This window comes from Miscanthus floridulus, chromosome 17 (genome assembly GCF_019320115.1).
Source record: "Miscanthus floridulus cultivar M001 chromosome 17, ASM1932011v1, whole genome shotgun sequence".
NCBI lineage: Eukaryota > Viridiplantae > Streptophyta > Magnoliopsida > Poales > Poaceae > Miscanthus > Miscanthus floridulus.
Genome location: NC_089596.1, coordinates 76272095 through 76299804, shown reverse-complemented (window position 1 = coordinate 76299804; position 27710 = coordinate 76272095). Strand labels below are relative to the sequence as shown.

At 45.0% G+C, this 27710-nt stretch overlaps 1 protein-coding gene across 1 annotated transcript; it reads right to left on the bottom strand.

Annotated features, from left to right (window-relative positions):
* Positions 1-16130: 16130 nt before the first annotated feature.
* On the bottom strand, positions 16131-18312 carry LOC136514844 (ankyrin repeat-containing protein At5g02620-like). The gene is made up of 2 exons (XM_066508548.1): positions 17568-18312; positions 16131-17473 (listed from the first exon to the last, which is right to left on the bottom strand). The coding sequence occupies exons 1-2, from the start codon at positions 18310-18312 to the stop codon at positions 16131-16133; spliced, it is 2088 nt and encodes a 695-aa protein (XP_066364645.1).
* Positions 18313-27710: the final 9398 nt, after the last annotated feature.

The following is a 27710-nucleotide window of genomic DNA, read 5'->3' as shown; positions in this document are numbered from 1 at the left end:
TTGGAGCAAGGTTGGTATTCAAATTTTCCCAAATTTTGCTTTTGAAAATAATCTTCCAAAATACGGTTTTGAAATTAAATTGACCTTAATTTTGTAATTCAAAATCTAGTGGGAATTGGCCCTAGCTCCTTTTGACAAAGTTGTAGAGTTTAAATTTCTAAACAACTTTTATTTTGGGTTCAACTTTTGAAATTACTTTAAAAAGGTTTAAAAATTCATTTGAATGAATTTGGGGAAGAAAATAAAAAGGAAATATCATTTTCACCTTAATGGGCCGCCGCCTCCCTTTCGGCCCAGCAGCACAGGCCGGCCCGACCTGCCTCCGCGCTCGCCCGCCCGCGCGCGCGCCGCGCCCGACCGGCGTCAGGCCGTGGCCGCCGCATGCCAGCGACGGCGTACGGGTGGCACCTCAGCGGGCCCCGCCACTCCACGCGCTCGCCTTCACCTGCCTGACCGCGCCGCGCTCCCCACTTGCCTCTCCACTTCGCCAGCCGCAGCACAGCAGCAGAGCACGTGCGCGCTCGCCTCCGCCACCGCCCGCGCCGCGCCTCGCCGGAGCTGGCTCGCCCGGCCACCCCAGCTCGCCGTCGACCTCTCCATCTCGCCAGCAGCTCCGCCTCCACCTCGCGCACCCCGTGCTCGCGTCGGTTCACCGTGGTAAGCTTTCACCGGCTGTGAATCGCTCACCGGAGTGAGCTCCTCCTCGCCGGAGTGCTCCGCTCCGTGGACCTCACCGCTCCGTCCTCCTTCTCGCTCTCTTTTCTCGCGCACGAGCACCACCCGAGCTCGGTGGAGCTCCCACGCCGCTCCCCACGTCACCCCATGGCCGGAGACGTGCTCCCGCCAGAGAGCCGAGCCGCCGTGCTGCCATGCACGCCGGCGAGGTCACCTCCGTGCACCTCTGGCCATGCCCGTGGCACTGCCGTGTCCGCCTTGGCACGGTGGTCACGATGGTGGTGACCTCGTCGCCGGCCACCTCGCCGACGGCGAGTTCGCGTCGGTCAGCGTCGCCTGCCCTGCAGTGTGTGGCTGACAGGTGGGGCTGGCTGACCCGCAGGGGCCGTTCGTCAGTGCCTCAGGCGCAGACCTGGGTGCACTGCACCGGGTGCACCCAGCGTTTTCATCGGCTGGCTTTTTCTAAAAGGATTTAGGAAATGATTTTCCAGAAAATGTTAAATGTTTCTAAAAATTCATAACTTGCTCAAAATAGCTCCAAATTTGTTGAAATAAGTTTTGCTAGGTTTCTTATGACTAGATCTATCTGTTAAAAATATTGCATGTCAAATTTGTGATACTTTTCTGTGTAGCTTTATTTAAATTGAATAAATGCTGATTTCTTAGAAAATGTCTAGTAAATAGAATAATTATCAGAAAAATATGGTTCCAGTTTTGTTAAACTCCTTTAATGATGTACTTTGTAGGAAAAATATATGTCATGCATGTTCTGTAGAGAAATATTGATGTGTAGTTCAAGTGCCTTTAATTGATGATTTTTGTTATTTTAATAGAGAGCAAAAATTGTATAAAACATGTGTATGATAATTTTTGTGCAGCGATTATTCACTGTGTAGAACATAGGAAAAATACCAAATCTATTGTTTGACACTTTTCATAGTACAAAGTATTTTCATGCTTAATTATCAACCATAGCTTGTCATTTTGTGTAGGCTATTTTACTTATCCAAATGCCATGAAAATTTTATGGTAGTCTACTTAGAGTAATACTATGCTACTGTAATTTTCTCAGATTTTTATGAGAACCAGAAATATATGTTGCTGTTGTAGCCCTAGTTTAAAATGAAATGAAATAATCTTCTTTAATGCATGTTTAGTTAATAATGTTTGCTTTGGTGTATCTTTGAAGCATCTTAGCTTGATGTGGTGACTTGGCATGTTAGTACAGTGGTTGTAGTAGTAGTATAGTAGTACATGTTCTTGGATGATGTTGGCTACCTTGTAGAAGAGCTTTACTTCTACTATGTCCAATAAAGTTAAACATGTTCATCTACATTCCATGCATCATGATCATTACATGTTATCTCTCCGATGCACCTATGCATGAGCACTCATACATCTGCATCATATAGGATCGCAGGAGGAGTTGCTAGTAGCAGTTCAGGAAAAGCAGACCGGGATAGATCCACAAGAAATCTAGGCACAGGAGGTGCCAGAGGAAGAGGAGCAAGGAGAGGACTTGCTCGAGTGCGTGGATCATCAACCTAGTTCGTTCGAACGAGGTAAGCTCCAGAGCATTCTAAGTCTCCTACTTTATAAAAGCAATTCTTTATATATATATATGAGTTTATATATTGTTGCATTAAGTTGTAGGAGTTGATTGAAACCGTTGATGCATTTATTACTATCCTTGTGTACCTTATTACCTTTTTACCCTGTTAGGTCGGGATCGAATAACTGTTTAGCCTTGCTTAGACCGGTAGCGATCGGTGATTTTGGTCATCTACATTTATAGGTGGTTACTGGAAGAATTTAGCTATGGAAAGAATGATATCCTGGAATTAACCATGTGTGATGGATAATTGGAGACCGGACAGAAAAGTTGGAGGCAACCAGACAGGGTTCTGGGGTGCTATTAGTTTCCATCTGTGTCGATTAAGGACCGATCGTTGCTCGTCCCTCTTGTCATGTTGAACGCATGCCTCACATTTAGCTGGCCGAATAAAGTACCTTTCGACCGTGAAGCTAGTGACACTATTCAAGCCGGGATAAACTCGGATTGGTAGACTGGTGCTGAAGGGGGTATGACGGGGATGCGAAGAGTGAGCCCAAGGTGCGTCCTGGCTGTCGGGCGGTCCCTGGGTAGTGCGGTCCCTGACTGTTATCCCACGGCTACTTGGAAAGTGTCATTGGTGATCTGTAGCTCACTTGATCGGTGAGTGTGGTTTGTGTGAGGAATAAATCACCAGCTGGTTAGGAATCGATTCGAATCGCCATCGCTCCTGGATAGTGAGCACTTGACTCGAGCTACAGCATCATAGTAATTATGATGGAACACTAATGGTTATCTGGATGGTATGAGATATGCTAAATCTAAGTTGGTAACTGGATGTTATTGGTTAATCAAGTGATTGCTATAGTATAGGTGCTTACCTAGATGGATAGGTCATAATAAAGATGATGCAAAGTACTTAAAATGGTTATCTTCATGATAGCTTATGCTTTTCGCAAACAAGTCAGCTAGCCCACTAAAGAAAGCCTTGCATAATCCTTGGTGTCGCTTTATTTTGATTTAAGACGGGTAAGTCTAGCTGAGTACCTTCTCGTACTCAGGGCGTTGTTCCCATTGTTGTTGCAGATGGTCAAATGTACTACGGCTATTGCATTAACTGCCTGTACCCGGCGATGGGTGACAACTAGGACCAAGGGCAATGGTCACTCCGTATCTCTCATCTGATGCTTTTGTTGGAGATGACTACCTACTGGCACTGTATCTGAACCAAAAGTGTGTGTGTGGCTTTAAAACTATTTGCTTCTGCTATTTCAGTTTGAACTTGGGTTGTAATAACTTTATGTTCTAAACTCTGATGTATCCAACTGTCATTGCGAACTTTATGTAACATGTGACGGTAATTGCTAAACTTGTACGATCTTGGTTTGTATGTCGATTGGTTTGAAATCCTTCGTGGTTTCATGGACTACCGGGTTATACGGGCTTAAGTTTGCTAAATTATCTGCTTCGGCTGGAAGATTTCCTTACTTAATCTCGTATAATTGGTCGGTTCTGTTACAGCTGGCATCAGAGCAAGGTTTAGCAGGTTACTGTTCATGCATGTATTTAAAACAAAAGGGTTTTGTGTTACAAAACTAATTACGAACTTATAGTATATAGGTGTTTCAACCTCTAATTTAAAACTTAATAGTGTGCCAGTGGTCATATCCTGTATGCCCAGTTAAGGACTCTAGGTGGCTTATTTAAGTACTGACTTGGGGGTCTTTGCATCATATTTCTATTTCGTTGCTCATACGGCATGCTATTGTATGAGTGCCATTCACTTGAGTGGTAATGTATGGATCCATTGCCTCTACGCCTCGGTAAGTGAGAGTTGTGAGAGCATGATCGGATACACTGCCGATCTAGGGAAGTGCTTATATGATGCCGGATTATTTACATGCCATACGCGTGTTTGTATGAAGGTATCCAATGTGTGGGGAATTCCGTCCTGTGGTGACGATGCCGTCGATAGGACGATGGTTCGGGTAGTTGCTACCGTTGTACGCGTATCTGGGGATGCGTGTAGAGCGAGTAGATTACTTTACTGCTTTCGTGCATATTTTTCATACTAGTCAGGGTTTGGGCTGAAGTGGATCTTTTGCAGGTACATAACAGCGCTATCGTGTAGTACGTATTAGCTACGTTTATGAGAGACCATTGTATGCCACCGTCTATGCCGCTAGCAATTGTTATTTTCCTAAGTTTGTGAGAACGTACGGAACATGCATGCATCATGTTGTTACATATCATTCATGGCATTGTTCCTCCCCTTATAAGTTGATTATCTCATTTTGATAAAAATGACAACTTAACCTTGTTCTCACGTGAGTAATAAAACAAAATTTGCTACAGATGGCACGCACAAAGCAGACCGCTCGCAAGTCCACCGGAGGCAGAGCTCCCCGCCATCAGCTTGCTCCACTGTACCCGTCAGCGCCACACGTTTCTTGGAGAGTTTGGGATGCCTACACTCTTGTGGAGAGTGCTCAGCTATGTAGGCTATCCTGATAGGAATGGAGCCCCGCTATTTCTGGACAAATGAGCAGTTGGGGGAAGGTCTCTTGGTTACTAGTGGAAGGCCGTTGTTCATCCTCGAGGTGACGGTTCTGAGTGGACTGGTTGGCGTTATGAGTCAACTGGCAGGACTGCTGAAGAAGGTAGCTGACAGGGCAGCCTTTGGGATACTAAGGGATATCATGGATCGTTTTCCTCAGGAGTTGGCTAGCCGCTATAGTTGGAGTCTTTCCGAGGGGCAACCCCTCCACTGACTCGTGGCAACAAGCAAGAGGAAGATCTCTGGAGATTGGTGTAGTAGAAGGACAGAATAGTGATAACCCTGCTATGAGCGCCATGTTCGTAGTGATGAAGGCTTTTGATGGAGTAGAAGGTAGCCTAACACGTGTGTCTGGTGCTCTTGGTCATGCCCACGATGATCGACATTAGCTTCAGAGGGATCACGACGCCAAGATTGAGAGGCTCAATGCCGAGATGGCTCAGTTGACTCGTCAGAGGGATCAGGCAACCCAGAGGACTGGAGTCTATGAGGGAGATGTACATGCACTGAGAGAGAAGGTTGAGCATTTGACCACCGCCAATAGGAACACTGAGCGCATGTTGATCCATGTGCTCCACCAGAGGAATGAGCCTGGTCTGCAGAAGATGTTCTGAGAGCTCGATAGGTTGAGCTAGAGCAGCAGCTAGCCAATGCAGAAGAGTACAACGACAACCTACATGAGGAGGTTCATCAGCTGAATAACCAGCTCCACCCTTACATTCCTCCTAGAGCAGCAGAGATGGATCTAGATGAGGACGAGGATCCCGAAGAGCCTGAGGCACCAGCTGATGATGACAACGATGATGTGGATAGTGACAATGTCGACATCTCCGACTTAGATAGTGACCATGATGAGTAGGCTAGTAGTTGTTGCGCTAGCTACTAGGGTTTCGTTTGCAATGACCTTTTGCATGGTTGGCATGTCTGGCATGTAATAATGAGTAGAAAGACTAAGACCTTGATGTAATGTTGGAAAACTTGGATGTGTTTGTGGCGATATCTGAACGTCAAAAGTCCAGTGTATGTATGCTGGCAATTTGGTTATATGGACGCGATGTGTGCGCTTAAGTAATATAATTAGTGATGCTATGTTAATTGGAATGACTTATTGTGCCCCTGTTTTATTGTATGAATTTATTCTCTCCAGTGAATTCAGTACGGCATAATTTTTCATTCACCTGCAATTTCTACAACATCGCCTAATAATTACTATTGCTGAAATATGCAGATGCCGAACACTCACCATACCGTGTATGACGCTACTGAGGCAGGTGGCAGTGCCCTGGGAATGAGAACCGTGATCCACCACCACCTCCTCCTCCACCGTACACCGCGGAACAGTTCTTCGCACAGTTCCTTGGAAGTCAACGCAACATGGAGAGCATGCAGCAGAACATGGAAGCTGCATTGCGCCACATTGCTGACAACACCCGCCGTGGGTTAAACCCTAGGTGGACATGAAGCGAATCAGTCATAGCAGTTTCAAGGACTTTATGGACACCAGACCACCAATTTTCAAAGAAGCGGCAGAGCCATTGGATGCAGAAGAGTGGATAAACACCATGGAAGATAAGTTTCAGTGTTCTAAGGATGACAGAAGTGTTGAAGACTGAGTATGCAGCTCATCAGCTACAAGGCCCTACAGGAATGTGGTGGAAGCACCACCGCACCACTTTTCCTCCCAATGCCCACATTACTTGGAGGGAATTCACTGAGGCTTTTCGTGGAGTTTACATTCCACCTGGTTTGACAGAAATGAAGTTTGGAGAATTTCTAGCACTGAATCAAGGCACCAAGACTGTGACATAGTATCTACATGCATTCAACAATCTAAGTCGCTATGCCTCTGACATGGTGAATACCGATGCCAAAAAGATCGCTAGTTTCAAGAGAGGTCTGAATCCCAAGATGATGAAGCACAGTAGGGTACCAACACAAGAACTGGTTTCAATGACTTTGTTAGTGACTGCTTAAAGCAAGAAAAGAACAACAATGTATATGCTACATCCAAGACTCGCAAGAGGGCTTTTGAGTCAGGTCCATCCTAGTCAAGGGCCCCGATGGCAAATCGTTCTGCGTATCATCCGCCTACCCCTGGTGCAAGGTTCAGGCCACCCCAGCGGAGGAATCAGAATGCCCAGCAACCTCAGAGGAATTAGAAGCCATTCAAGATGGCGGTGCCACAAGCCAAGACCGTACAAGGCAGTTCATCTGGAGCTGCTACTCAAGTAAGAGGACCGTGTTTCAACTGCAATCAACCTGGGCACTTTGCGAAGTTTTGCCCATATCCCAAGAAGCAGCAGAATCAGTACCAAGCTCGTGTGCACCACACCACCATTGATGACATCCCAGAAGGAGAGCCCATGACAGCCGGTATGTTTTCTATCAACAATCATCCTGTAGTCATTTTGTTTGATTCTGGATCATCTCATTCATTCATAAGTCAAGCATTTGCAAGAAAGTATGAGCAAAAGATAGTTGAATTGGAATGTGCTTATCGGATAAGTTCAGCTGGGGCTGATCTGTTAACTAATCAGATAATCTAGGGGGTAACCCTGAGTATAGCAAACAGGCAGTATAAGCTTAACTTGATAGTTATGCTAGGGCTAGTTCTGGATGTGATTATGGGAATGAACTGGATGAATAAGATGGGAGTAGTAATTGATGTTGGAGGAAGAAGCATTTCTCTCAAGGAACCTGTTGGAGAAGGTACATTTCAAGTAACCTTACCTCAGAGAATAGATCTGGCCAGTACCACTTGTGCAGTCCGAACTACTCTTCTAGCCAAGATTCTAGTAGTGTGCGAGTTTCTGGACTGTGTTTCCAGATGAGTTACCCGGTCTTCCACCGGACAGAGATGTTGAGTTTGCCATTGAGTTAATCCCTGGAACACCACCGATCTCAAGAAGGCCTTATCGGATGCCTCCAAATGAATTAGCCGAGTTGAAGAAACAACTCCAAGATCTAGTTGACTAAGGGTTTAATTCGTCCAAGTTCATCGGAATGGGGATGTCCCGCACTGTTCGTGAAGAAGAAGAAGGATAACTCCTTATGGATGTGCGTGGACTACCGGCCACTGAATGCGGTGACAATTAAAAACAAGTATCCTCTACCTCGGATTGATATCTTGTTTGATCAATTGTCAAAAGCCAAGGTGTTCTCCAAGATAGATTTGAGATCAGGGTACCATCAGATCAAGATTAGACCACAAGATATACCCAAAACCGCTGTTCTCCACCAGATATGGTTTGTACGAGTATCTTGTCATGTCCTTTGGTTTGACAAATGCTCCTGCATACTTTATGTATCTGATGAATTCGGTCTTTATGCCAGAGTTGGATAAGTTCATGATTGTGTTCATTGATGACATTCTAGTATACTTAGAGAACGAATAGGATCATGCAGAGCATCTAAGAATTGTCTTGACTAGACTCAGAGATCACCAGCTGTATGCTAAGTTTAGTAAATGTGAGTTCTGGCTGAAGACAGTTCCTTTTCTCGGTCATGTGTTATCTGAGAATGGAATCTCAGTGGATCCTAGTAAGGTACAAGAGGTTATGGACTAGAAGGCACCAAGCATAGTTCATGAGGTTCAGAGTTTTCTTGGATTAGCCTGGTTACTATCGTCGTTTTATACCGGACTTCTCAAAGATTGCCAAGCCAATGACAAGTTTGCTATAGAAGGATCATAAGTTCGTTTGGATAGAGGAGTGTGAGGCAGCTTTCTGCACCTTGCGGAATTTGCTAACCACTGCTCCTGTTCTAGCGCAACCGGATATAGAGAAGCTGTTTGATGTGTTTTGCGATGCATCAAAGAATGGTTTAGGATGTGTTCTGATGCAAGATGGAAGGGTCATTGCTTATGCCTCATGTCAGTTGAGGAAGCATGAGGTTAACTATCCTACGCATGATTTAGAGCTTGCGGCCGTTGTGCATGCTCTAAAGATTTGGAGACACTACTTGCTTGGGAATGTGTGCAATATCTTTACAGATCATAAGAGTCTCAAGTACATATTTACTCAGTCTGAGTTGAATATGCGACTAGAGAAGATGGTTAGAGCTGATAAAGGATTATAATCTGAATGTGCACTATCATCCGGGAAAGGCAAATGTAGTAGCAGATGCCTTAAGTAGGAAGTCACATTCTCTTGCTGTGCAACCATTGTTTGAAGATGGGTTCAATTTGTTGCATCCTGCTATGTTGCATAATATCCAGGTTAGTTGTACCTTGGAGAGCAAGATCATTGAGGGTCAGAAAATAGATAAGGGAATATTCCATATCAAGGAGAAAATGAAGAAAGAACCGACCAAGCACTTTAGAGTGGATGAACAAGGAGTGTTATGGTTTAAGGACCGTCTGGTTGTACCTAAAGATCGAGAGCTCAAGAACAAATTGATGGATGAAGCTCATCACTCTAAGTTGTCTATCCATCCTGGAAGTAGCAAAATGTACCAAGAATTGAGACCTCGTTATTGGTGGACGAAGATGAAGAAGGAGATTGCAGCGTATGTTGCTCGTTGCGACATGTGTTGTAGAGTGAAAGCTCTTCACATGAGACCCGCAGGAATGTTGCAACCTTTGTCAGTACCAGATTGGAAATGGGATGATATAAGTATGGATTTTATCACCGGTCTTCCCACCACACCAAAGGGGAATGATTCGATTTGGGTGATTGTAGATCGCCTTACCAAATCAGCTCACTTTTTACCAGTCAAGAATCGCTTTTCGACCCCCTCAGTATGCTGAGAAGTACATTGCAGAGATTGTCCGATTACATGGTATACCAAAGACTATCGTGTCTGATCGTGGGTCATAGTTTACCGCTCATTTTTGGGAGCATCTTCATAAAGGTTTGGGTACTAGCTTGATTCGTAGTACAAGCTTACCACCCACAGATAGATGGGCAGACAGAGCGAGTTAATGCTGTTCTTGAAGATATGCTTAGAGCTTGTGTGTTATCGTCTAGGGGTTCATGGGAATCATGGTTACCTTAGGCAGAGTTCGCTTACAACAACAGTTACCAAGAGAGTATCAAGATGGCTCCATTTGAAGCATTGTATGGCAGGAAATGTAGGACACCGTTGAATTGGGTTGAGCCTGGAGAGAGAAGGTTTTACGAATCAATTTTGTTGACGAGGCTGAGAAAAAGGTCCGTATTATCCAACAAAACATGAAAGCGGCACAGTCACGCCAGAAGAGTTATGCAGATAAGAGAAGGAGACCGCTAGAATTTCAAGTTGGTGACTATGTCTATTTGAAAGTTACCCCAATGAAGAAGAAACGGTTTGGAATCAAGAAGAAACTTGCTCCTAGGTTTGTAGGACCGTACAAGATCATAGAGAAGAAGGGTCCAGTGGCTTATAAGTTACAGTTACCAGAAGCGATGGGTTCGATCTTTCCAGTCTTCCATGTATCACTAGTTGAAGAAGTGCTTGCGTGTTCGGAAGAGAGAATAGAACCTCAGAGCATTCGGATCAAATCAGACTTGGAATACCGTGAGCAACCGGTTCGAGTTTTGGACACTAAGGACCGAGTCACTCGGAATAAAGTGGTGAGAACATATAAGATACAGTGGAGTCATCACGATGATGGTGATGCGACGTGGGAAACAGGAGAATATCTGCAAAACGCTTATAAGGATTTTTATAACAAATGGTTCGTAACTCAAAATCTCGGGACGAGATTCTTATAAGGGGGGAGGGCTGTAACACCTCGGTGTTAAGCATGCATTAGACATTTGCAAATCATGAACATAATACATCATCAAGCATCATAATCATACATGCATAATCATGTTAAATAATAACTGAAACAATGCTTTGAAACATATGAAACATGCTCGTGAAACATGTGTGTTGCATCACTGTTTAAATGAACCTGGGTCGTGTTTGTGCTTGTAATAATGTTTAACATGATTGTTTGGGAGTACAAATGACTTAGAAATATTTCACATGCATTTTGGAGCAAGGTTGGTATTCAAATTTTCCCCAATTTTACTTTTGAAAATAATCTTCCAAAATACGGTTTTGAAATTAAATTGACCTTAATTTTGTAATTCAAAATCTAGTGGGAATTAGCCCTAGCTCCTTTTGACAAAGTTGTAGAGTTTAAATTTCTAAACAACTTTTATTTTGGGTCCAACTTTTGAAATTACTTTGAAAAGGTTTAAAAATTCATTTGAATGAATTTGGGGAAGAAAATAAAAAGGGAAAATCATTTTCACCTTAATGGGCCGCCGCCTCCCTTTCGGCAGAGCAGCACAGGCCGACCCGGCCTGCCTCCGCGCTCGCCCGCCCGTGCACGCGCCGCGCCCGACCGGCGTCAGGCCGTGGCCGCCGCACGCCGGCGACGACGTACGGGTGGCACCTCAGCAGGCCCCGCCACTCCACGCGCTCGCCTTCACCTGCCCGACCGCGCGCTCCCCACTTGCCTCTCCACTTTGGCAGCCGCAGCACAGCAGCAGAGCACGTGCGCGCTCGCCTCCGCCACCGCCCGCGCCATGCCTCGCCGGAGCTGGCTCGCCCGGCCACCCTAGCTCGCCGTCGACCTTTCCATCTCGCCAGCAGCTCTGCCTCCACCTCGTGCACCCCGTGCTCGCGTCGGTTCGCCGTGGTAAGCTTTCACCGACCGTGAATCGCTCACCGGAGTGAGCTCCTCCTCGTTGGAGTGCTCCGCTCCATGGACCTCGCCCCTTCGTCCTCCTTCTCGCTCTCTTTTCTCACGCACGAGCACCGCCCGAGCTCGGTGGAGCTCCCACGCCGCTCCCCGCGCCACCCCATGGCCGGAGATGTGCTCCCGTTGGAGAGCCGAGCCGCCATGTTGCCATGCACGCTGGCGAGGTCGCCTCCATGCACCTCTAGCCATGCCCGTGGCACTGCCGTGGTCCGCCTTGGCATGGTGGTCATGATGGTGGTGACCTCGTCGCCGGCCACCTCGTCGACGGCGAGTTCACGCCGGTCAGCGCCGCTTGCCCTGCAGCGTGTGGTTGGCAGGTGGGGCCAGCTGACCCATGGGGGCCCGTTCATCAGTGCCTCAGGCACAGACCTAGGTGCACTGCACCGGGTGTACCCAGCGTTTTCATCGGCTGGCTTTTTCTAAAAGGATTTAGGAAATGATTTTCCAAAAAAATGTTAAATGTTTCCAAAAATTCATAACTTGCTCAAAATAGCTCCAAATTTGTTGAAATAAGTTTTGCTAGGTTTCTTATGACTAGATCTATCTGTTAAAAATATTGCATTTCAAATTTGTGATACTTTTCTATGTAGCTTTATTTAAATTGAATAAATGCTGATTTCTTAGAAAATGTCTAGTAATAGAATAATTATCAGAAAAATATGGTTCTAGTTTTGTTAATCTCCTTTAGTGATGTACTTTGTAGGAAAAATATATGTCATGCATGTTCTGTAGAGAAATATTGATGTGTAGTTCAAGTGCCTTTAATTGATGATTTTTGTTATTTTAATAGAGAGCAAAAATTGTATAAAACATGTGTATGATAATTTTTGTGCAGTGATTGTTTACTGTGTAGAACATAGGAAAAATACCAAATCTATTGTTTGACACTTTTCATAGTACAAAGTATTTTCATGCTCATATTTATGCCATAGCTTGTCATTTTTGTGTAGGCTATTTTACTTATCCAAATGCCATGAAAATTTTATGGTAGTCTACTTAGAGTAGTACTATGCTACTGTAATTTTCTCAGATTTTTATGAGCACCAAAAATATATGTTGCTGTTGTAGCCCTAGTTTAAAATGAAATAAAATAATCTTCTTTAATGCATGTTTAGTTAATAATGTTTGCTTTGGTGTATCTTTGAAGCATCTTAGCTTGCTGTGGTGACTTGGCATGTTAGTACAGTGGTTGTAGTAGTAGTATAGTAGTACATGTTCTTGGATGATGTTGGCTACCTTGTAGAAGAGCTTTACTTCTACTATGTCCAATAAAGTTAAACATGTTCATCTACATTCCATGCATCATGATCATTACATGTCATCTCTCCGATGCACCTATGCATGAGCACTTATACATCTGCATCATACAGGATCGCAGGAGGAGTTGCTAGTAGCAGTTCAGGAAGAGCAGACCGGGACAGATCCACAAGAAATCCTAGGCACAGGAGGTGCCAGAGGAAGAGGAGCAAGGAGAGGACTTGCCCGAGTGCGTGGATCATCAACCTAGTTCGTTCGAACGAGGCAAGCCCCGGAGCATTCTAAGTCTCCTACTTTATAAAAGCAATTCTTTCTATATATGAGTTTATATATTGTTGCATTAAGTTGTAGGAGTTGATTGAAACCGTTGATGCATTTATTACTATCCTTGCCTACCTTATTACCTTTTTACCCTGTTAGGTCGGGATCGAATAACTGCTTAGCCTTGCTTAGACCGGTAGCGATCGGTGATTTCCGGTCACCTACATTTATAGGTGGTTACTGGAAGAATTTAGCTATGGAAAGAATGATATCCTAGGAATTAACCATGTGTGATGGATAATTGGAGACCGGACGGAAAAGTTGGAGGCAACCAGACAGGGTTCTGGGGTGCTGTTAGTTTTCCGTCTGTGTCGATTAAGGACCGATCGTTGCTCGTCCCTCTTGTCATGTTGAACGCATGCCTCACATTTAGCTGGCCGAATAAAGTACCTTTCGACCGCGAAGCTAGTGACACTATTCGAGCCGGGATAAACTCGGATTGGCAGACTGGTGCTGAAGGGGGTATGACGGGGACGCGAAGAGTGAGCCCAAGGTGCGTCCTGGCTGTCGGGCGGTCCCTGGGTAGTGCGGTCCCTGACTAGTTATCCCACGGCTACTTGGAAAGTGTCATTGGTGATCTGTAGCTCACTTGATCGGTGAGTGTGGTTTGTGTGAGGAATAAATCACCAGCTGGTTAGGAATCGATTCGAATCGCCATCGCTCCTGGATAGTGAGCACTTGACTCGAGCTACAACATCGTAGTAATTATGATGGAACACTGATGGTTATCTGGATGGTATGGGATATGCTAAATCTAAGTTGGTAACTGGATGTTATTGGTTAATCAAGTGATTGCTATAGTATAGGTGCTTACCTAGATGGATAGGTCATAATAAAGATGATGCAAAGTACTTAAAATGGTTTCTTCATGATAGCTTATGCTTTTCGCAAACGAGTCAGCTAGCCCACTAAAGAAAGCCTTGCATAATCCTTGGTGTCGCTTTATTTTGGTTTAAGACGGGTAAGTCTAGCTGAGTACCTTCTCGTACTCAGGGCGTTGTTCCCATTGTTGTTGCAGATGGTCAAATGTACTACGGCTATTGCATTAACTGCCTGTACCCGGCGATGGGTGACAACTAGGACCAAGGGCAATGGTCACTCCGTATCTCTCATCTGATGCTTTTGTTGGAGATGACTACCTACTGGCACTGTATCTGAACCAAAAGTGTGTGTGTGGCTTTAAAACTATTTGCTTCCGCTATTTCAGTTTGAACTTGAGTTGTAATAACTTTATGTTCTAAACTCTGATGTATCCAACTGTCATTGCGAACTTTATGTAACATGGGACGGTGATTGCTAAACTTGTACGATCTTGGTTTGTATGTCGATTGGTTTGAAATCCTTTGTGGTTTCACAGACTACCGGGTTATACGGGCTTAAGTTTGCTAAATTATCTGCTTCGACGGAAGATTTCCTTACTTAATCTCGTATAATTGGTCGGTTCTGTTACAACGTGATCGCCTAGTGGTAGCACCAATTGAAGAAAAGCTTGTCCAACATCGATTGGGGTGGTTTGGCTATGTCCAAAGGAGACATCCAGAGGCACCAGTGTATTGTGGAGTCCTAAGCCAAGCTAATAATATGAGGAAAGGTAGAGAAAGACCAAAATTGATATGAGGGAAGGCAATAAAAAGAGATTTGAAAGCTTAGAATATACCTAAAGATCTATGTTTGAATAGGAGTACTTGGAAAGCAGCTATTGAAGTGTCTGAACCGTGACTTGGGGCTCTTGGTGGGTTTCAACTCTAGCCTACCCCAACTTGCTTGGGACAGAAATGCTATGTTGTTGTTGTAAAATATTATTTCCATTTAACTAGAGAAACAATTATTGTTCTCAGCATAAATTTAACTAAAAATGTGGCAATTTAACTAAAAATGTGGCATAAATTTAACTAAAAATTCGACATAAATTGATATCAAAACCCGTAAAAAATTATGCACACTTGTAAATTTACAAACACTTTATTTTCATTAAACAAAAAAATTCACCCCCTCTTACTCTCTCACCTCTCCATGAATGGCTACATATAGATATGGATCTAGATTTACAAATATCTCCATTCGTGGACAACCTTGTATAGCACTATAAGAAGCAAGAAATCTAAACAAAATAACTAGATATTGAGGTGGGCCTACTCCATGCAAGTAAGTTGGGCAAAAAATCGGCCAAAATTATTAACAAAATGTAAAATTAAGTATGTCTCTTTCCAGACGGAGGCCATAACTAAGCAAAATAAATATATAAGTAGACCTTTAAAAAGACATTTAGATGCCAACTCCTTCAAAGTTTCAAAGTGCAAAACCTCCCCCCTATATTTTTGCAACAGTTTCATCTCCAAGTGAGCTTCCAATGGAGTGATATGTAGAGTTGTTGCGAGGAAGAAGAAAGCTTTTATAGGGAGTAATTTTCATGGATGGTTCACTAAGAGGACCAGCACTGCACATTGTTTTTTAGGGATGCTTCTATTAACACAACCGCCCCTAGAAACATCTGATTTTTAGGGCTAGTTCCCTTAACAAATCCAACCTTGAATCATCTCATTTGAAAGGGCAGCTCTCTTCTCTCCTGCGTGTTCGAGAAAAAAGGGCAGCTCTTTTACAACTGGCGCCATAAAGGCGTGTTGTATTAAATTTTTTCTCTACCTTAATACAAAGACGCGCAAACCATTTGCGTGATTGAGAAAAAAAATCGTCTAAAAAATGGATACATTTATAGGGACAATTTTCTTAACGGATGTGTCCCTTAAAGTTAATTTACAGGGGTGGTTCGTGAGTTACAGTGCTTCCGTCCTAGTTATAGGTGGTTTCTTATGTGAACTGTGTCTCTATAATAAATCGGTGCCAATTGTAGAAAAGATATGTGTTGTGTAGTTTAGTATTGTTTTTTAAGATGTGAGAAGCTGCTTCAGTGCTTCTCCTGCTTAATTATTAATGTAACTATCCTATCAATGACAAACGCCTGTACACAGTACACAGCTCACGCCATCTCTACGTTTTGATGGCTTGGCTAGCTTGAAATAGACTGAATTCTGAAGCACGAGTTGGCCGGAGCCATACTCTGTTCACCGTGGTCGTCTTCGACTACTGCCAGTTCATGTAGGGTACGAGCAGAACTGGCGCTGAGACTGCAGGAGAAGATTTGAAGAGAAGCGGTGCTGAGCAGCAGGTGGCCGCAGGTAGGACATGTCCAAGAGAAACGTGACGAGGATCAATGCGAGGATGAGTAGCGTCGCCAGCATCTTGAAGAGGTTGAGCCACGGCGTGCGCGAGAGCAGCAGCTTCTGGCAGGGGATTGGGCGCGGGCCCAGCAGCACGCCGAGGAGCCCCTTCAGCCCGAGCCGCGCCCATATTGGCTTGGCGAGCACCGTGGGCCACCAGGTGCCCGGTTGCGCGAAGACCACGGACACGCACGCCATGGCGCACACGGCAGCGTTCAGGTTCCCACCGGGGATCCCGGTCCCCGGTGGGCTGAGCGCCAGGTGCACGCCGAAGGCGAAGGTGGCGATGACGAGCAGGACGCCAACGTGGAGCAGGTTGGAGGACCAGACGTGGTAGCGGCTGCGGTACCTGGGGTGCACGGTGGTGAGCCCCGCGTACATGAGCAGGCACGTCGCCACCGTGGAGCACAGGAACGCCAGCGCGTCGGACAGGATGAACGCCCAGAACGCCGGCCTCTCCGCGGCGTCAGCGGCAGTCCCGGGCATGGTGAAGGGCGCCGCGAACGTCACCGTCGCGATGAGAACCGACCCGATGGCGCGGTTCTGCGTCAGGTTGGTGAACTTGCTGAGCTCCTTCTCCGAGCCCCCAACCCCGGTGCGCTTGTTCAGGTACTCGTCCCGGCGGCGGGGGCTGCGGTGCGCGCCGCACCACACCAGGCACTGCACTATCAGGACCTCCGGGTTCATCGGGTACGTGTAGCCGTGGTCGAGCTCGTTGATGGCCAGGTCCAGCGGCGTCGCGCCGTCGTTGTTCATGATGCTCAGGTTCACCTTCACGTCACGCACCAGCAGCATGGCGATCCTGTCGCAGCCGTGCTTCACAGCCAGGTGCAGCGGCGTGTTCCCCCTGCTGTCCCGCGCGTTCATCATCCTCCCGAACCTCGGGTTCTTGCACATGTGCTGCACCACCTTCTCCTTCTTGTGCTCGATGGCGCAGTGCAGGACGTTCCTCCCTCGGTTGTCCAGCAGCTCCTCGCTGTTGGGGCACGTTTCCATGAGCTGCTCGATGATGTCGATCTTGCCCATCTTCGCGGCGGTGTGCACGGGGAAGAGCCCGTCCACGTCCGGGATGTACGCCAGCGAAGAGTCGTCCAGCAGGAGAAGCTTCACTGCTCCGATCTTCCCAGCCGACGCCGCATGGTGGAGGGCCGTGTTCCCAGAGTTGTCCACCTTCTTCGCGAGCGTCGGCTCCCAGCACCACAGCGACTTGCTCATTTCTTGAAATATTCCAGTTGTATGCAAATGCAACACATCATCAGGAACCATATCAAATCAAAAGCACGAAATGCCCAAGAAAGATTGGCAGCTTACCTTCACTAGCAAGGACCGCAGCGTGCAGGGCAGTCTGTCCATCGGGTCCGGCGTAGTACGCCGGAGATTTCACCCCATCAGGCGGAGAGCCTGCGATCAGGACGTCGACCATGTCGGCGCGGCCTAACGCGGCCGCCAGGTACAACGGGGAGAAGCCCTTCCCGTCGACCACCGCGGCCAGTCCACCGTCCGCGGACATGAGCTTCGCCAGGACCGCCTCATGGCCGTTCCTGATGGCCTCGTGCATCGCGGTCGCACCTTCCGAGTTCCTGGCCCGTATCATGGACTCCTCGTTGCTAGACGCGCCAGCATACCACGGCGGCGACGCTGCCACCGTCGCAGGGGCAAGGGCATGCTCCATGAGGTAGCACACCACGTCGACATGCCCGGCCTTCGCGGCACAGATCAGAGGAGTGTTGCGCAGGTTGTTCCTGGCCCTGACGAGCGACGCGTCAAGGTCGCACATTATGCGGGCGTGCTCCAGGTAGCCACGGCCGGCGGCGATATGGAGCGCCGTGTTCCCCTCCGAGGTGACGCCTTTCAGGCAGCTCGGGTTGCCTCGCTGCGTGGCTTCCAACTCGCCTCCATTGTCAGTAGTGCTTCTCAAAGCGAGGACCTGTTCTAGGAGCGCCTTGTCGCCGGTGGCAGCAGCTCTGAGCAGCTCATGGTTCATGGTGTGTGGGGTGTGCCGTGGTGGTACACCTGTTGAAGGAGACATGATCATGGTGTGGTTTGAGCACGGCATTAGTTTGAGTGCTCATACAGTAATTCCAGACACTAAAGTAGGCGCTTTAAGCTAGCCCTCCTGCATAAATATACACATAAATATGGGCGATTTGCATGGTAATTTACCACATTAGAAAGAAGAGTCAAACACACAACCGCGTAAGTTACTTGGCCCCATCAATCAACATCAAAATTTTGGCAAAGCATATTATAACTGCAAATAGAAGCCACTAATTTTGCACAAGATGACAATCAAAAGCTCAGATCGCTGGAAACGGGAGTTTGATTTCCTGATGTGGGTATGAATGCTATGGATGTATACAAAAGGCTCTTGAAATCACATGAAATTTGAGTTACACAAACATAGGCTACATCGCGGCTTTCACTCAGCTCTCCAAGTACCATTCAGGTGTGTCATGGATGTTCAAGTATTGAAGTTTCATTTTATCTGTCGATCGAAAGCGGATATAGGGCAAGAGCATATCCAATTCATGAGACTAGCTATGAAAGTGAAAAAACTAGTAGGGAGGCCAACAATCCTAAGTAATCTAGTTAGATTACGTTCAAGATGGGACACCGATGAATATCACAGCAAGTGGTTAGATATCATAATCCTGTCTAATGCAAATCTGAACAAGCGATATCAGTACGTGTCGTTTACTCAAAAAAAATATCAGTACGTGTCATGTGCATATGAAGGACAGGCGGACAGGCCATCAGAGCACATCTATTTTTTTACAACCACCTGCTAGTATCTTAGCATAACTACTAATAATGAAAATGATTGGAAAGGTACCTGAGCTTAACGAGTATCTTAGCATGACTACTGGTACTACGACTGTCAATTTCAACTAGAAAAGAAAGGGATGCTCAAATGCAAGTTTGCTATTACTCCTACCTTAGTAACGTGTTACATAGAGAACATGCGCTGCGTTTGTTAACGATTCATTTTTGCATTGACTAATAGTGAATTACTAATATAATGACGCCACATGGTACTGCCTTTCATCATCCCTTTGATTACTTCTCCGGTGCTCAGACATGGCGAGATGCACAATGTGCATCATAGATAGATGAGACAAAACAGAGCCAACCACTCCACCTTATCTGCACAAGACAACAATAATCCGAGGACGTCACAATCGAGCCCCAAACACAAGCAAGCGGCTGCAGGACCATGCAACAGCAGCGAAATTGCCTAGGAATGGAAACCGATCAGCATCAGCTCCATTCCATTCCGGTTGCACGCGTTGTGCCGGTTGAGGTCCCTGGAAGGCTCCAACGGGGAAGAAATGGCATGGAACTTTGCGCACATAACTTTTACTCCCTCCGTTCAAAAATGGTACTCCATTCATTTCAAATTATAAGATACTTTGACTTTTCTAGGTACATCATTTTACTATGTATTTAAACATGTCAAAAGTTATGAATCCAGAAAAGCCAAAACGCTAATAATTTGGATTGGAGAAAGTAATTGTATTAGAACAGGCAAAAAGTCATACAAAATATATTTTGACCATTAATTTCTCTTATAACCTGCTTAAAAATCAACATCTTATAGGCACTTTTAACATAAATTTATTGATGCAAGTTTTATGCTCTAAACTTTCACACAATTTGACTAATTATTAGTCAAAATTTATGAACTTTGACTTTTCCTTTGTTCAAATATGATTATATACTACTAGAAGGAGAACACGGCAGAAATAAGGACGCACCTCTATGTTTAGTTAAGTTGCGTGTTGATCTTCGAGCACGGGCATGTAAAGAAGAAAGTTACGTCATCTCTTTCTAAATATGACGAGCAATAGTTTGACACAGGGCGTTATTTGTTTGTAACAAAACTATAGAATGAGGAAGTCTATTAAAATGTGAATCTAGTGACATAATATTTTATAAAAATTTTATATCATTATAACGATAATTGATGTTTGGAGATCACGATGTTTTTACTTTTATTTAAATGCACGCACTTATATAAAAAAACTCGATCCGCGATGGCCAGACAGCCCTCAGGTATAGATCGAGAAAATCCTCTCACGCAGATCGAGAAAATCCTCGAACTCCTACTTCAACCTTACACAGCGGCATCGTAGCTCCGTAAGATGAGCTGGTCACGGACATATGCTTTGGATGTAGGGCAGACGAGAGAGTTTTTTTCCCCTGATCGCTGCGGCCAAAGCCACAGATAAAGAGTGAGTCTCTCAGGACTCACCGTTCGGTCAGCCAGGCCGTTCCCACGCACGGCTAGCTGTAATGTTTAGTGCACATCACGTACTAGTGATGCATCTGCTTGCTTTTTTTAGAAGTGTTTAAATTTTAAGAACAAATAAGACACTTTGACACACAACAACCAATAAAATAAAAAATGCAAAGAAATTTTCTGAGGTTGTCTTCTTCTTCCTAAAAACATGTTACTCGCCGAAAATTGAAAAACACAACGTAGCAGATGCAGATTTCTCTTGCAATTGATGATTGCAGTAGCCACCTGGTGCTAGCGACAAGATCTTGAAATCGCTACAAGAGAATCGTCTTTGGACCCACACCAAACAATGCAAGATTGATATTTCCACCATTATCGTCAAACCAAAGGGTAGATGGGTACCGGATCTTGCTGTAGAAATCGAAGAAAGATGATGAAGAAGTCGTTGTTTCCATGGGCATTGAACAACGCTACACTCCCATAAAAGAGTCCAACAATAATAGAAGCTTTGACACAGATATGTTAAGCCTCTGTCTCACAAGGGTTCCGTTCGCTTCGCTGAAAAAACAAGTCAAAACACTATTCTGATTTGTTGGGAGAGAAAAACACTGTTCTGGCTAAAAAAATAAGCTGAAAAAGACGGATTATAAGAGAAGCGAACATGACACCATCGTTAAGGTAGAAAAGAACCCAAAAGACTTCATTATAAAACGACAGAACACCCTGTAAAACTACATTTTGTAGACTCTGAACTTTTGCTCCCTACTGAATGAAACGGCAGAACACCTGCCACATTATTATGCTCAAGAAAGAAAACGAAATCATCGTCATTACGACGATCTCGCCATGGAGACTCAAAAGCCATCCTACCTCTTCGTCACTGAAGAGGGAGCATCAAAACCCTGACACAACTAAGCATACTTACATAAACCATGGACCTAGAACTCGATATACTAGTACTACTACTACTATGGGTGCACGAACGGCCTGGCTAACCTTTACCCTTAGGGCGTGATTGGTTGCCCGAACCGGACCGTCATATGGCCCATCCCGCATCCTTTGATGCATTCGCCTATGTTTAGTTGCCCTACTCGTACCTTTTTCCCGCTTCCTCCCATGCAGATTCCCTCCTCCATCCCAGACGGCGCCGTCTTCTCGATCCCCACTTCCCTCTCGGTGCAGGCTCACTCAGTGCTTGGCGGGAACCTTTGCGCAGAGCGCGGGAGATGAGGCTGTCTGGGCCATAAAGAACGTGCGCGGGTCGCGGCTAGGGTTACCACCTCACTCTTCGCCTCTCCTTCCGCCATAGCTCCAGTGCGAACTCCCCTCTAGCTCCCCCTTGACCTCAATGGCCCTACCCAGGCGACCCTCGTCGGTGGATTTCTCTCGGTCCTTTGGCGCTTTGACTGTATATGCCACCTGCGCTCTTTCCCTCCCCCTTCTTCAGTGTCGATTTTGTTGATTTGTTGGTGGATTTTGCTTAAAATGCCAAGAAATTAGGGTTCTTGGTTTGACATCCTCAGATCTGTGCGATGCTATACCTGATTTACCTGTTCTTAGCTCAGATCTATACATGATGCTTCGTATTTGGTTTATACCTCATATTTTGTGTAGATCTTCTACATGTTGATGCCTATTTTGTTGTACACATTGAGCAAAGTGCCTAGAGGTCAGTGATGTTGATTGTGTAATAGTATATGCTAGAGGAGCACCCTTTGGTGTGGCAGCCGCGTCTTTGATAGTTCATTTTGTCTGATTTTTTGCTTGCTAAGCAGTACACACCCATGTTGCATGCTCCCTTTCTGATGTTGCCCTCCATCCTGTTGGTAGACATGGCCTTTGAAGCTAGGCGTAGGGCTACCGCTACTGTCGTTGTTGCAGTGGTTGCTTGGTTTTTCATGTGGTTTAGGAGGAGAGTTGAAGATTCACGCTCAGTCACCTATGGTCCCTTGGCTGAGAGGGACAAACAGAGGATGAACAACCTTAGATACATCTATGAATCTAATGATGTGCACTATGTCAACCTTCTTAGAATGAAGAGGGCCCCCTTTTCCAACTTTGTGACCTTTTCTGTAGTAGAGAGCTTGTCACTGACAGCATACATGCATCTGTTGAAGAACAAGTAGCCATGTTCTTGCATGTTGTTGGTCACAATGAGAGATTTAGGGTGGTTGACCTCACCTTTAGGAGGTCCACAGAGACAATTAGTAGGTTCTTTCAGAAGGTATTATATGTGGTAGGAGAGCTGAGGAATGAATTGATTGTCCCTCCTGCGACCAATGTCCATCCTAGGATCCTTGGGAGCAGAAGGTGGTACCCCTATTTCAAGATTGGTATCCATAACTTGTCATACATAGATCTCATTCATTATCAGTTTAGTGTTAATATTCACTTGCACTTATGTTTTGTTGATTTAGGACTGCATTGGAGTAATTGATGGTACTCATGTATTAGCTAGAGTGCCTGTGAAGATGCAAGTTGCCTTTAGAGGTACGAAGCACACCATCACACAAAATGTGTTGGCAGCTGTGGACTTTGACCTCAGATTCACCTATGTGCTTGCTAGTTGGGAGGGATCTACACATGATGCTCTTATCTTGTTTGATACTCTTGAAAGAGCTGATGGCCTTAGAGTGCCACCAGGTATCATCCAAACCATAAAAAACCATTGACACTTTGCTTAATCCTAAATGAAACTACTAAAACATATTCCTATCTGCTAATTTCTAGGCAAATTCTATCTTGTCGATGCTGGCTATGCAGTGAGGCCTGGTTTCTTTCCACCATTTCATGCCACAAGGTACCATTTGAGGGAGTTTGGTTCAAACCAACCTCAAAATCAAAGAGAGCTTTTTAATCTAAGGCATTCGTCTCTTAGAGTAATAGTTGAGAGGGCTTTTGGGGCTCTAAAGAATAGATTCAGGATATTAGACAATAAGCATTTCTACCCATACAAGACTCAAGTTAAGCTTGTTCTTGCCTATTGTATTCTTCACAATTGGATCCTTAGGCATGGGCAGGACAAGCATGTGCCTGCTAAATCCACATGGACTTCTAACATCAATGACAATGCCTCACAACCAGATCATGTCCCTGACAATGGTACCTAGACACAACAGCAGGAGGCATGGGCTGCATAGATGTGGCAAAACAGGGGGAATTCTAGGGTGTAGTGGCATGGTGTGTATACTGTTTAGTAGCATTGGAGAAACTTGTATTTTAACTAAGACCTATGGCACTTTGTAATGATGTAGTACCTATTCCTTTTTTGCCTATTTGATCTGTTGAACCTGTATTTCATATCATGCAATTTATTTTCCTTACATACTGGTTGTTCAATGTTATGGTGGTTATGGATAGGAAATGGACAATATGCCTGACCAGGTTGTTAACATTGGTGGTGAGGACAATGTGGTGGAACAGGGTGGGGTAGTTGCTGCTGATGATGGCAACCAAGCAGCCTCTTAGCCCAATAGCCCTATGCACTGGACTCATGTCCAGTCTGGATTCATGCTAAGGAGGTTCCATGATTTGGTGGGGCAGGGGGTCAAAACTGAGAAAGGGTTCAAGGAGGTACATGTTAGGCAGGTTGCACTCATGGTCTCTGAGTTTGCTAGGGTCAATGTGAGCACCCAACAGATTTACAATCACCTGAGAAAGTGGAGGCAAAGGTGGGTTAAGATTGTTAGGCTCAAGGATTTGAGTGGTGCTCTATGAGATGAGGACCACCATATGATAGTACTTGATGATGAACACCTACTTGGCCACACCAAGATTAGAAACTATTTGGATAACACCTTAGCTATCCCTTTTCTTTTCTTTTGCTCCCCTATGTCTAATAGTTACATCTGTTTCACTAACTAGGACCATCCTGCTGATGCTAAGTTCTTGAACACACCAATAAAGAACTATGTTCAGATGGAGGCCATCTTTGGTGGTAACCAGGCCACAGGTAGGTATGCAATGGGCTCAAATGAGCCTCTAGGTACTCCAACTAACATTGGCCAAGGTGATATTGATGCCATTGAGGACATCACTGACTTAGGTGGCACAGAGGCTGATTCTAGAAAGGGAACTCCTTCTGGTATGGAAGGCTCTAAGGGTTCTGATGCCAAGGGCTAGGAGGAAAGGGGTGGCAAGAGAAGGAAGCTTACCCCAGAGAAAATAGACCACATGAATGGAATGATCAAGGCTGTGGAGTCTGTAGGATATGCCCTCAAGACTCTACAACATAATGAGGTGTATCAGGATCTTTATGGCTGTGTTATGGACTGCCCTGAGTACTCATAGGAGGCACTCATGTTTGCCCTGGTTTACCTACTGAAGAACAAGGCTGAGGGACTTTGCTTTGTTCAGATGACAAAGGCTCATAGGATCCTATGGCTTAGGACCTACCTGAGCACAACCTACTTTGCTTAGATGCATATGAGTTGGCCTCTCAACTTTTGCATATAGCCATGCTAATTGTCTTATGTTGTAAGAAGTATTTTGATGTGTAGCACTGACCTCATCTGATGCTACAAAGAACCATTTGTAGCCTGACCAAGGCTGCACCTAGTTTGGAATAGCATAGGAGCCATGGTGATGGATGTGAGGCTTTGTTGATCTATGTGGTGTAGACATTAACAATGGGTGATGGGTTGTCACTTAGTTGATCTGAGCCTTAAAATATCTTGGATTGTTACTTAGTTGATCTAAAACATTTCAGATGTTGTTATTGTTTTTGTTATTCTTATTGTTGGAGTTCCTATTTGGCTGATGATGCAAACTATAGCAATCTGAGGTGGCTGTGGGTATTCTTCCTGTTGCTGCTTTATTGTCTTCTTGTGTTTTCTCATGTCTGTCATCAAACCGTGGGATACGTCCATTCCTAAGCAACTATTGTAGGCATGGCTACCGGATGGCTAGGATGGATGTGTCTCATGCTTTCATGGGAGCCATGAACTTGCCTTAGCAATTTGTGTTCTTATTTGCCACCTAGGATGATTGCAGTTAGCTTGCAAGATGATTATAAGTTAGTTTACATTAGCTGAGGCCTATGTTTTTTTGTGCTTATGATGTCAACCATTTTTTTGACTAAGGCTGATACAATTATGAGATCATTTTCATGCCTATAAAGATAACAGTACCAGTTTGAGTAATGGATTATGCACATTGATGACCTTGGACTTGTGAGGTACTGGAGCATTGTTTCTTCTATCTTCTGCTTATGCTTCTCATCGCTATTATCAAACCATGTGTGACATCCATGCCCAAGCAATAGCTAGGTGGTTATGATGATCTGATGGCTGGGCTAGATGTCTCTCATGGTTTCATGCCTGTCATGATCTTGGTTTCCTACTATCTATTTGAGGTTTGTTGCTGTCTTTCTTAAGCTCCAAGTTCAAGGTCAAATGAAAAGGCAATTAAATCTGAGACAAATCGATTGAACTACCCCTCATCTTATCAACATCTTATACTTGCTTTTATGTGTTTTTAAGGGGCAAATGGCTTGGTATGTTGTGTACCATGGCAGAGTTCCTGGGGTATATGCAACCTGGGCTAGATGCAATGCCCAGGTAACTGGTTTTTAAAACAACAACTATAAGAGCTTCCCTAACAAAGAAGAGGCAAAAGCATCATACTTGGAGTTCATAGGTTGTGAAGATGACAAAGTTTTTGTCAATCCTCCACCAAAGGTGGTCAAGAACAAACTAGTGTTATTTGTTGTGGCTGTGGTGCAGTCTTTTTTTGTTGCTGGTGCTCCTGTGGTTCGTTCTTGCTCGTTGCTACAACTACCTGTGATGTTCAAAATGCCATGGCTTTGTATGTTGTCTATCGGGGAAAGGAGCCTGGGGTCTATGCCCTAAAATTCCTCCTTGCAGTGCTTCGGGCAACCAATCAAGCCCTGAAATATCTTGGTTACTGGCTATTGCTTTGGTTCGATCGTTTATTTTGATGGTGCTTGTCTTTTTCATGGCTAAGCATTGTTGTAGGTGCCTCTAATTATTTCATATTGCCTGTGATGGTTTCAAAATACCATGAACACGTGTAAAGACAATGACCTTGTGAGGAACTGTGACTTTTGTTGTTCATGATTTGTTGGGAGTACTATTGTCATATTTATATCATTAGAAGCTCCAAGGTCATTGTCAATGACAAGCTTGTTGAACTAAGGCAAAGTTATCTTTGTTTTCTTCTATTGTTCTTCATTCTGCAATAGCTGGTGGTAACCACACCAAACTCATACATGGGTACTCAGACCTGGGGCAATGCGGCCAACCAAACAAGACCTAGAATCACCAGTTCATACATCAAAACGGTACAAACGGGGAACCAAACATGATGTAGGTCATCCGGTATCCTATACTCGGATGCAACCAAACACACCCACTTGCATGCTTCCATCATGGCTGGGAAGAGCCTGCATAGGACCCCCATCCTAGATTACCAATGCCGGAGCAACCAATCATGCTCTTAGAGTAGTCAGAGTTTGAGTCCCGAGACCCACTCTTTATTTGTGGCTTCGGCCACAACGACCAAGGGGAAAAACTCCCTCGTCTGCCCACATTTAAATCATAGGTCTATGGCCAGCTCATCTCACGGAGCTACGGTGCCGCCGTGTATTGGTGGGGTAGGGGTTCGGGGGTTTTCTTGATCTACATGAGAAGATCTTCTTCTTAAACTAGAATACCCGAGGGCTGTTTAGCCACCGCTGATCGAGTATTTTTACTACTATGGGTGCAGCCATGCAGGACGGGCCTTGTTTAGCTCCCCCCCTTAAAGTTTCGTCCCTATCACATCGTATGTTTGGACACATATATGGAGTATTAAATATAGAGTAAAAAATAACTAATTGCGCAGATTGCGACTACTTTGCGAGTCAAAATTTTTAAGCCTAATTAGTCCATGATTTGATAATGTGGTGTTACAGTAACATGTGCCAATGACGGATTAATTAGGCTTGATAAATTCGTCTCACGGATTCCTGAGGACTTTTGTAATTTATTTTATTATTACTATCCGAACACTCTCATATGATAGCTGATGTGACACTCCTAAACTTTAACCCCTGGATTTAAACACCGCCTATCCAATTCCAAATGGCCAGAAACAGAAGAGGGAGTGAGGGCCTTCCAGAAATGATTCCTCTGCAATCAATTACTGTGCAATGAGGCCCATTTATTAGTGAGCCAGCCGAGGATCTCATTGTAGGCCTTCCATGATGGGGAGAG

Coding starts and splice junctions, on each gene's coding strand:
- LOC136514844 (XM_066508548.1), bottom strand. CDS start 18,312: ATGCCGTGCTCAAACCACACCATGATCATGTCTCCTTCAACAGGTGTA. Junction 17,474..17,567: donor TGCGGTCCTTGCTAGTGAAG/GTAAGCTGCCAA, acceptor GAATATTTCAAG/AAATGAGCAAGTCGCTGTGG.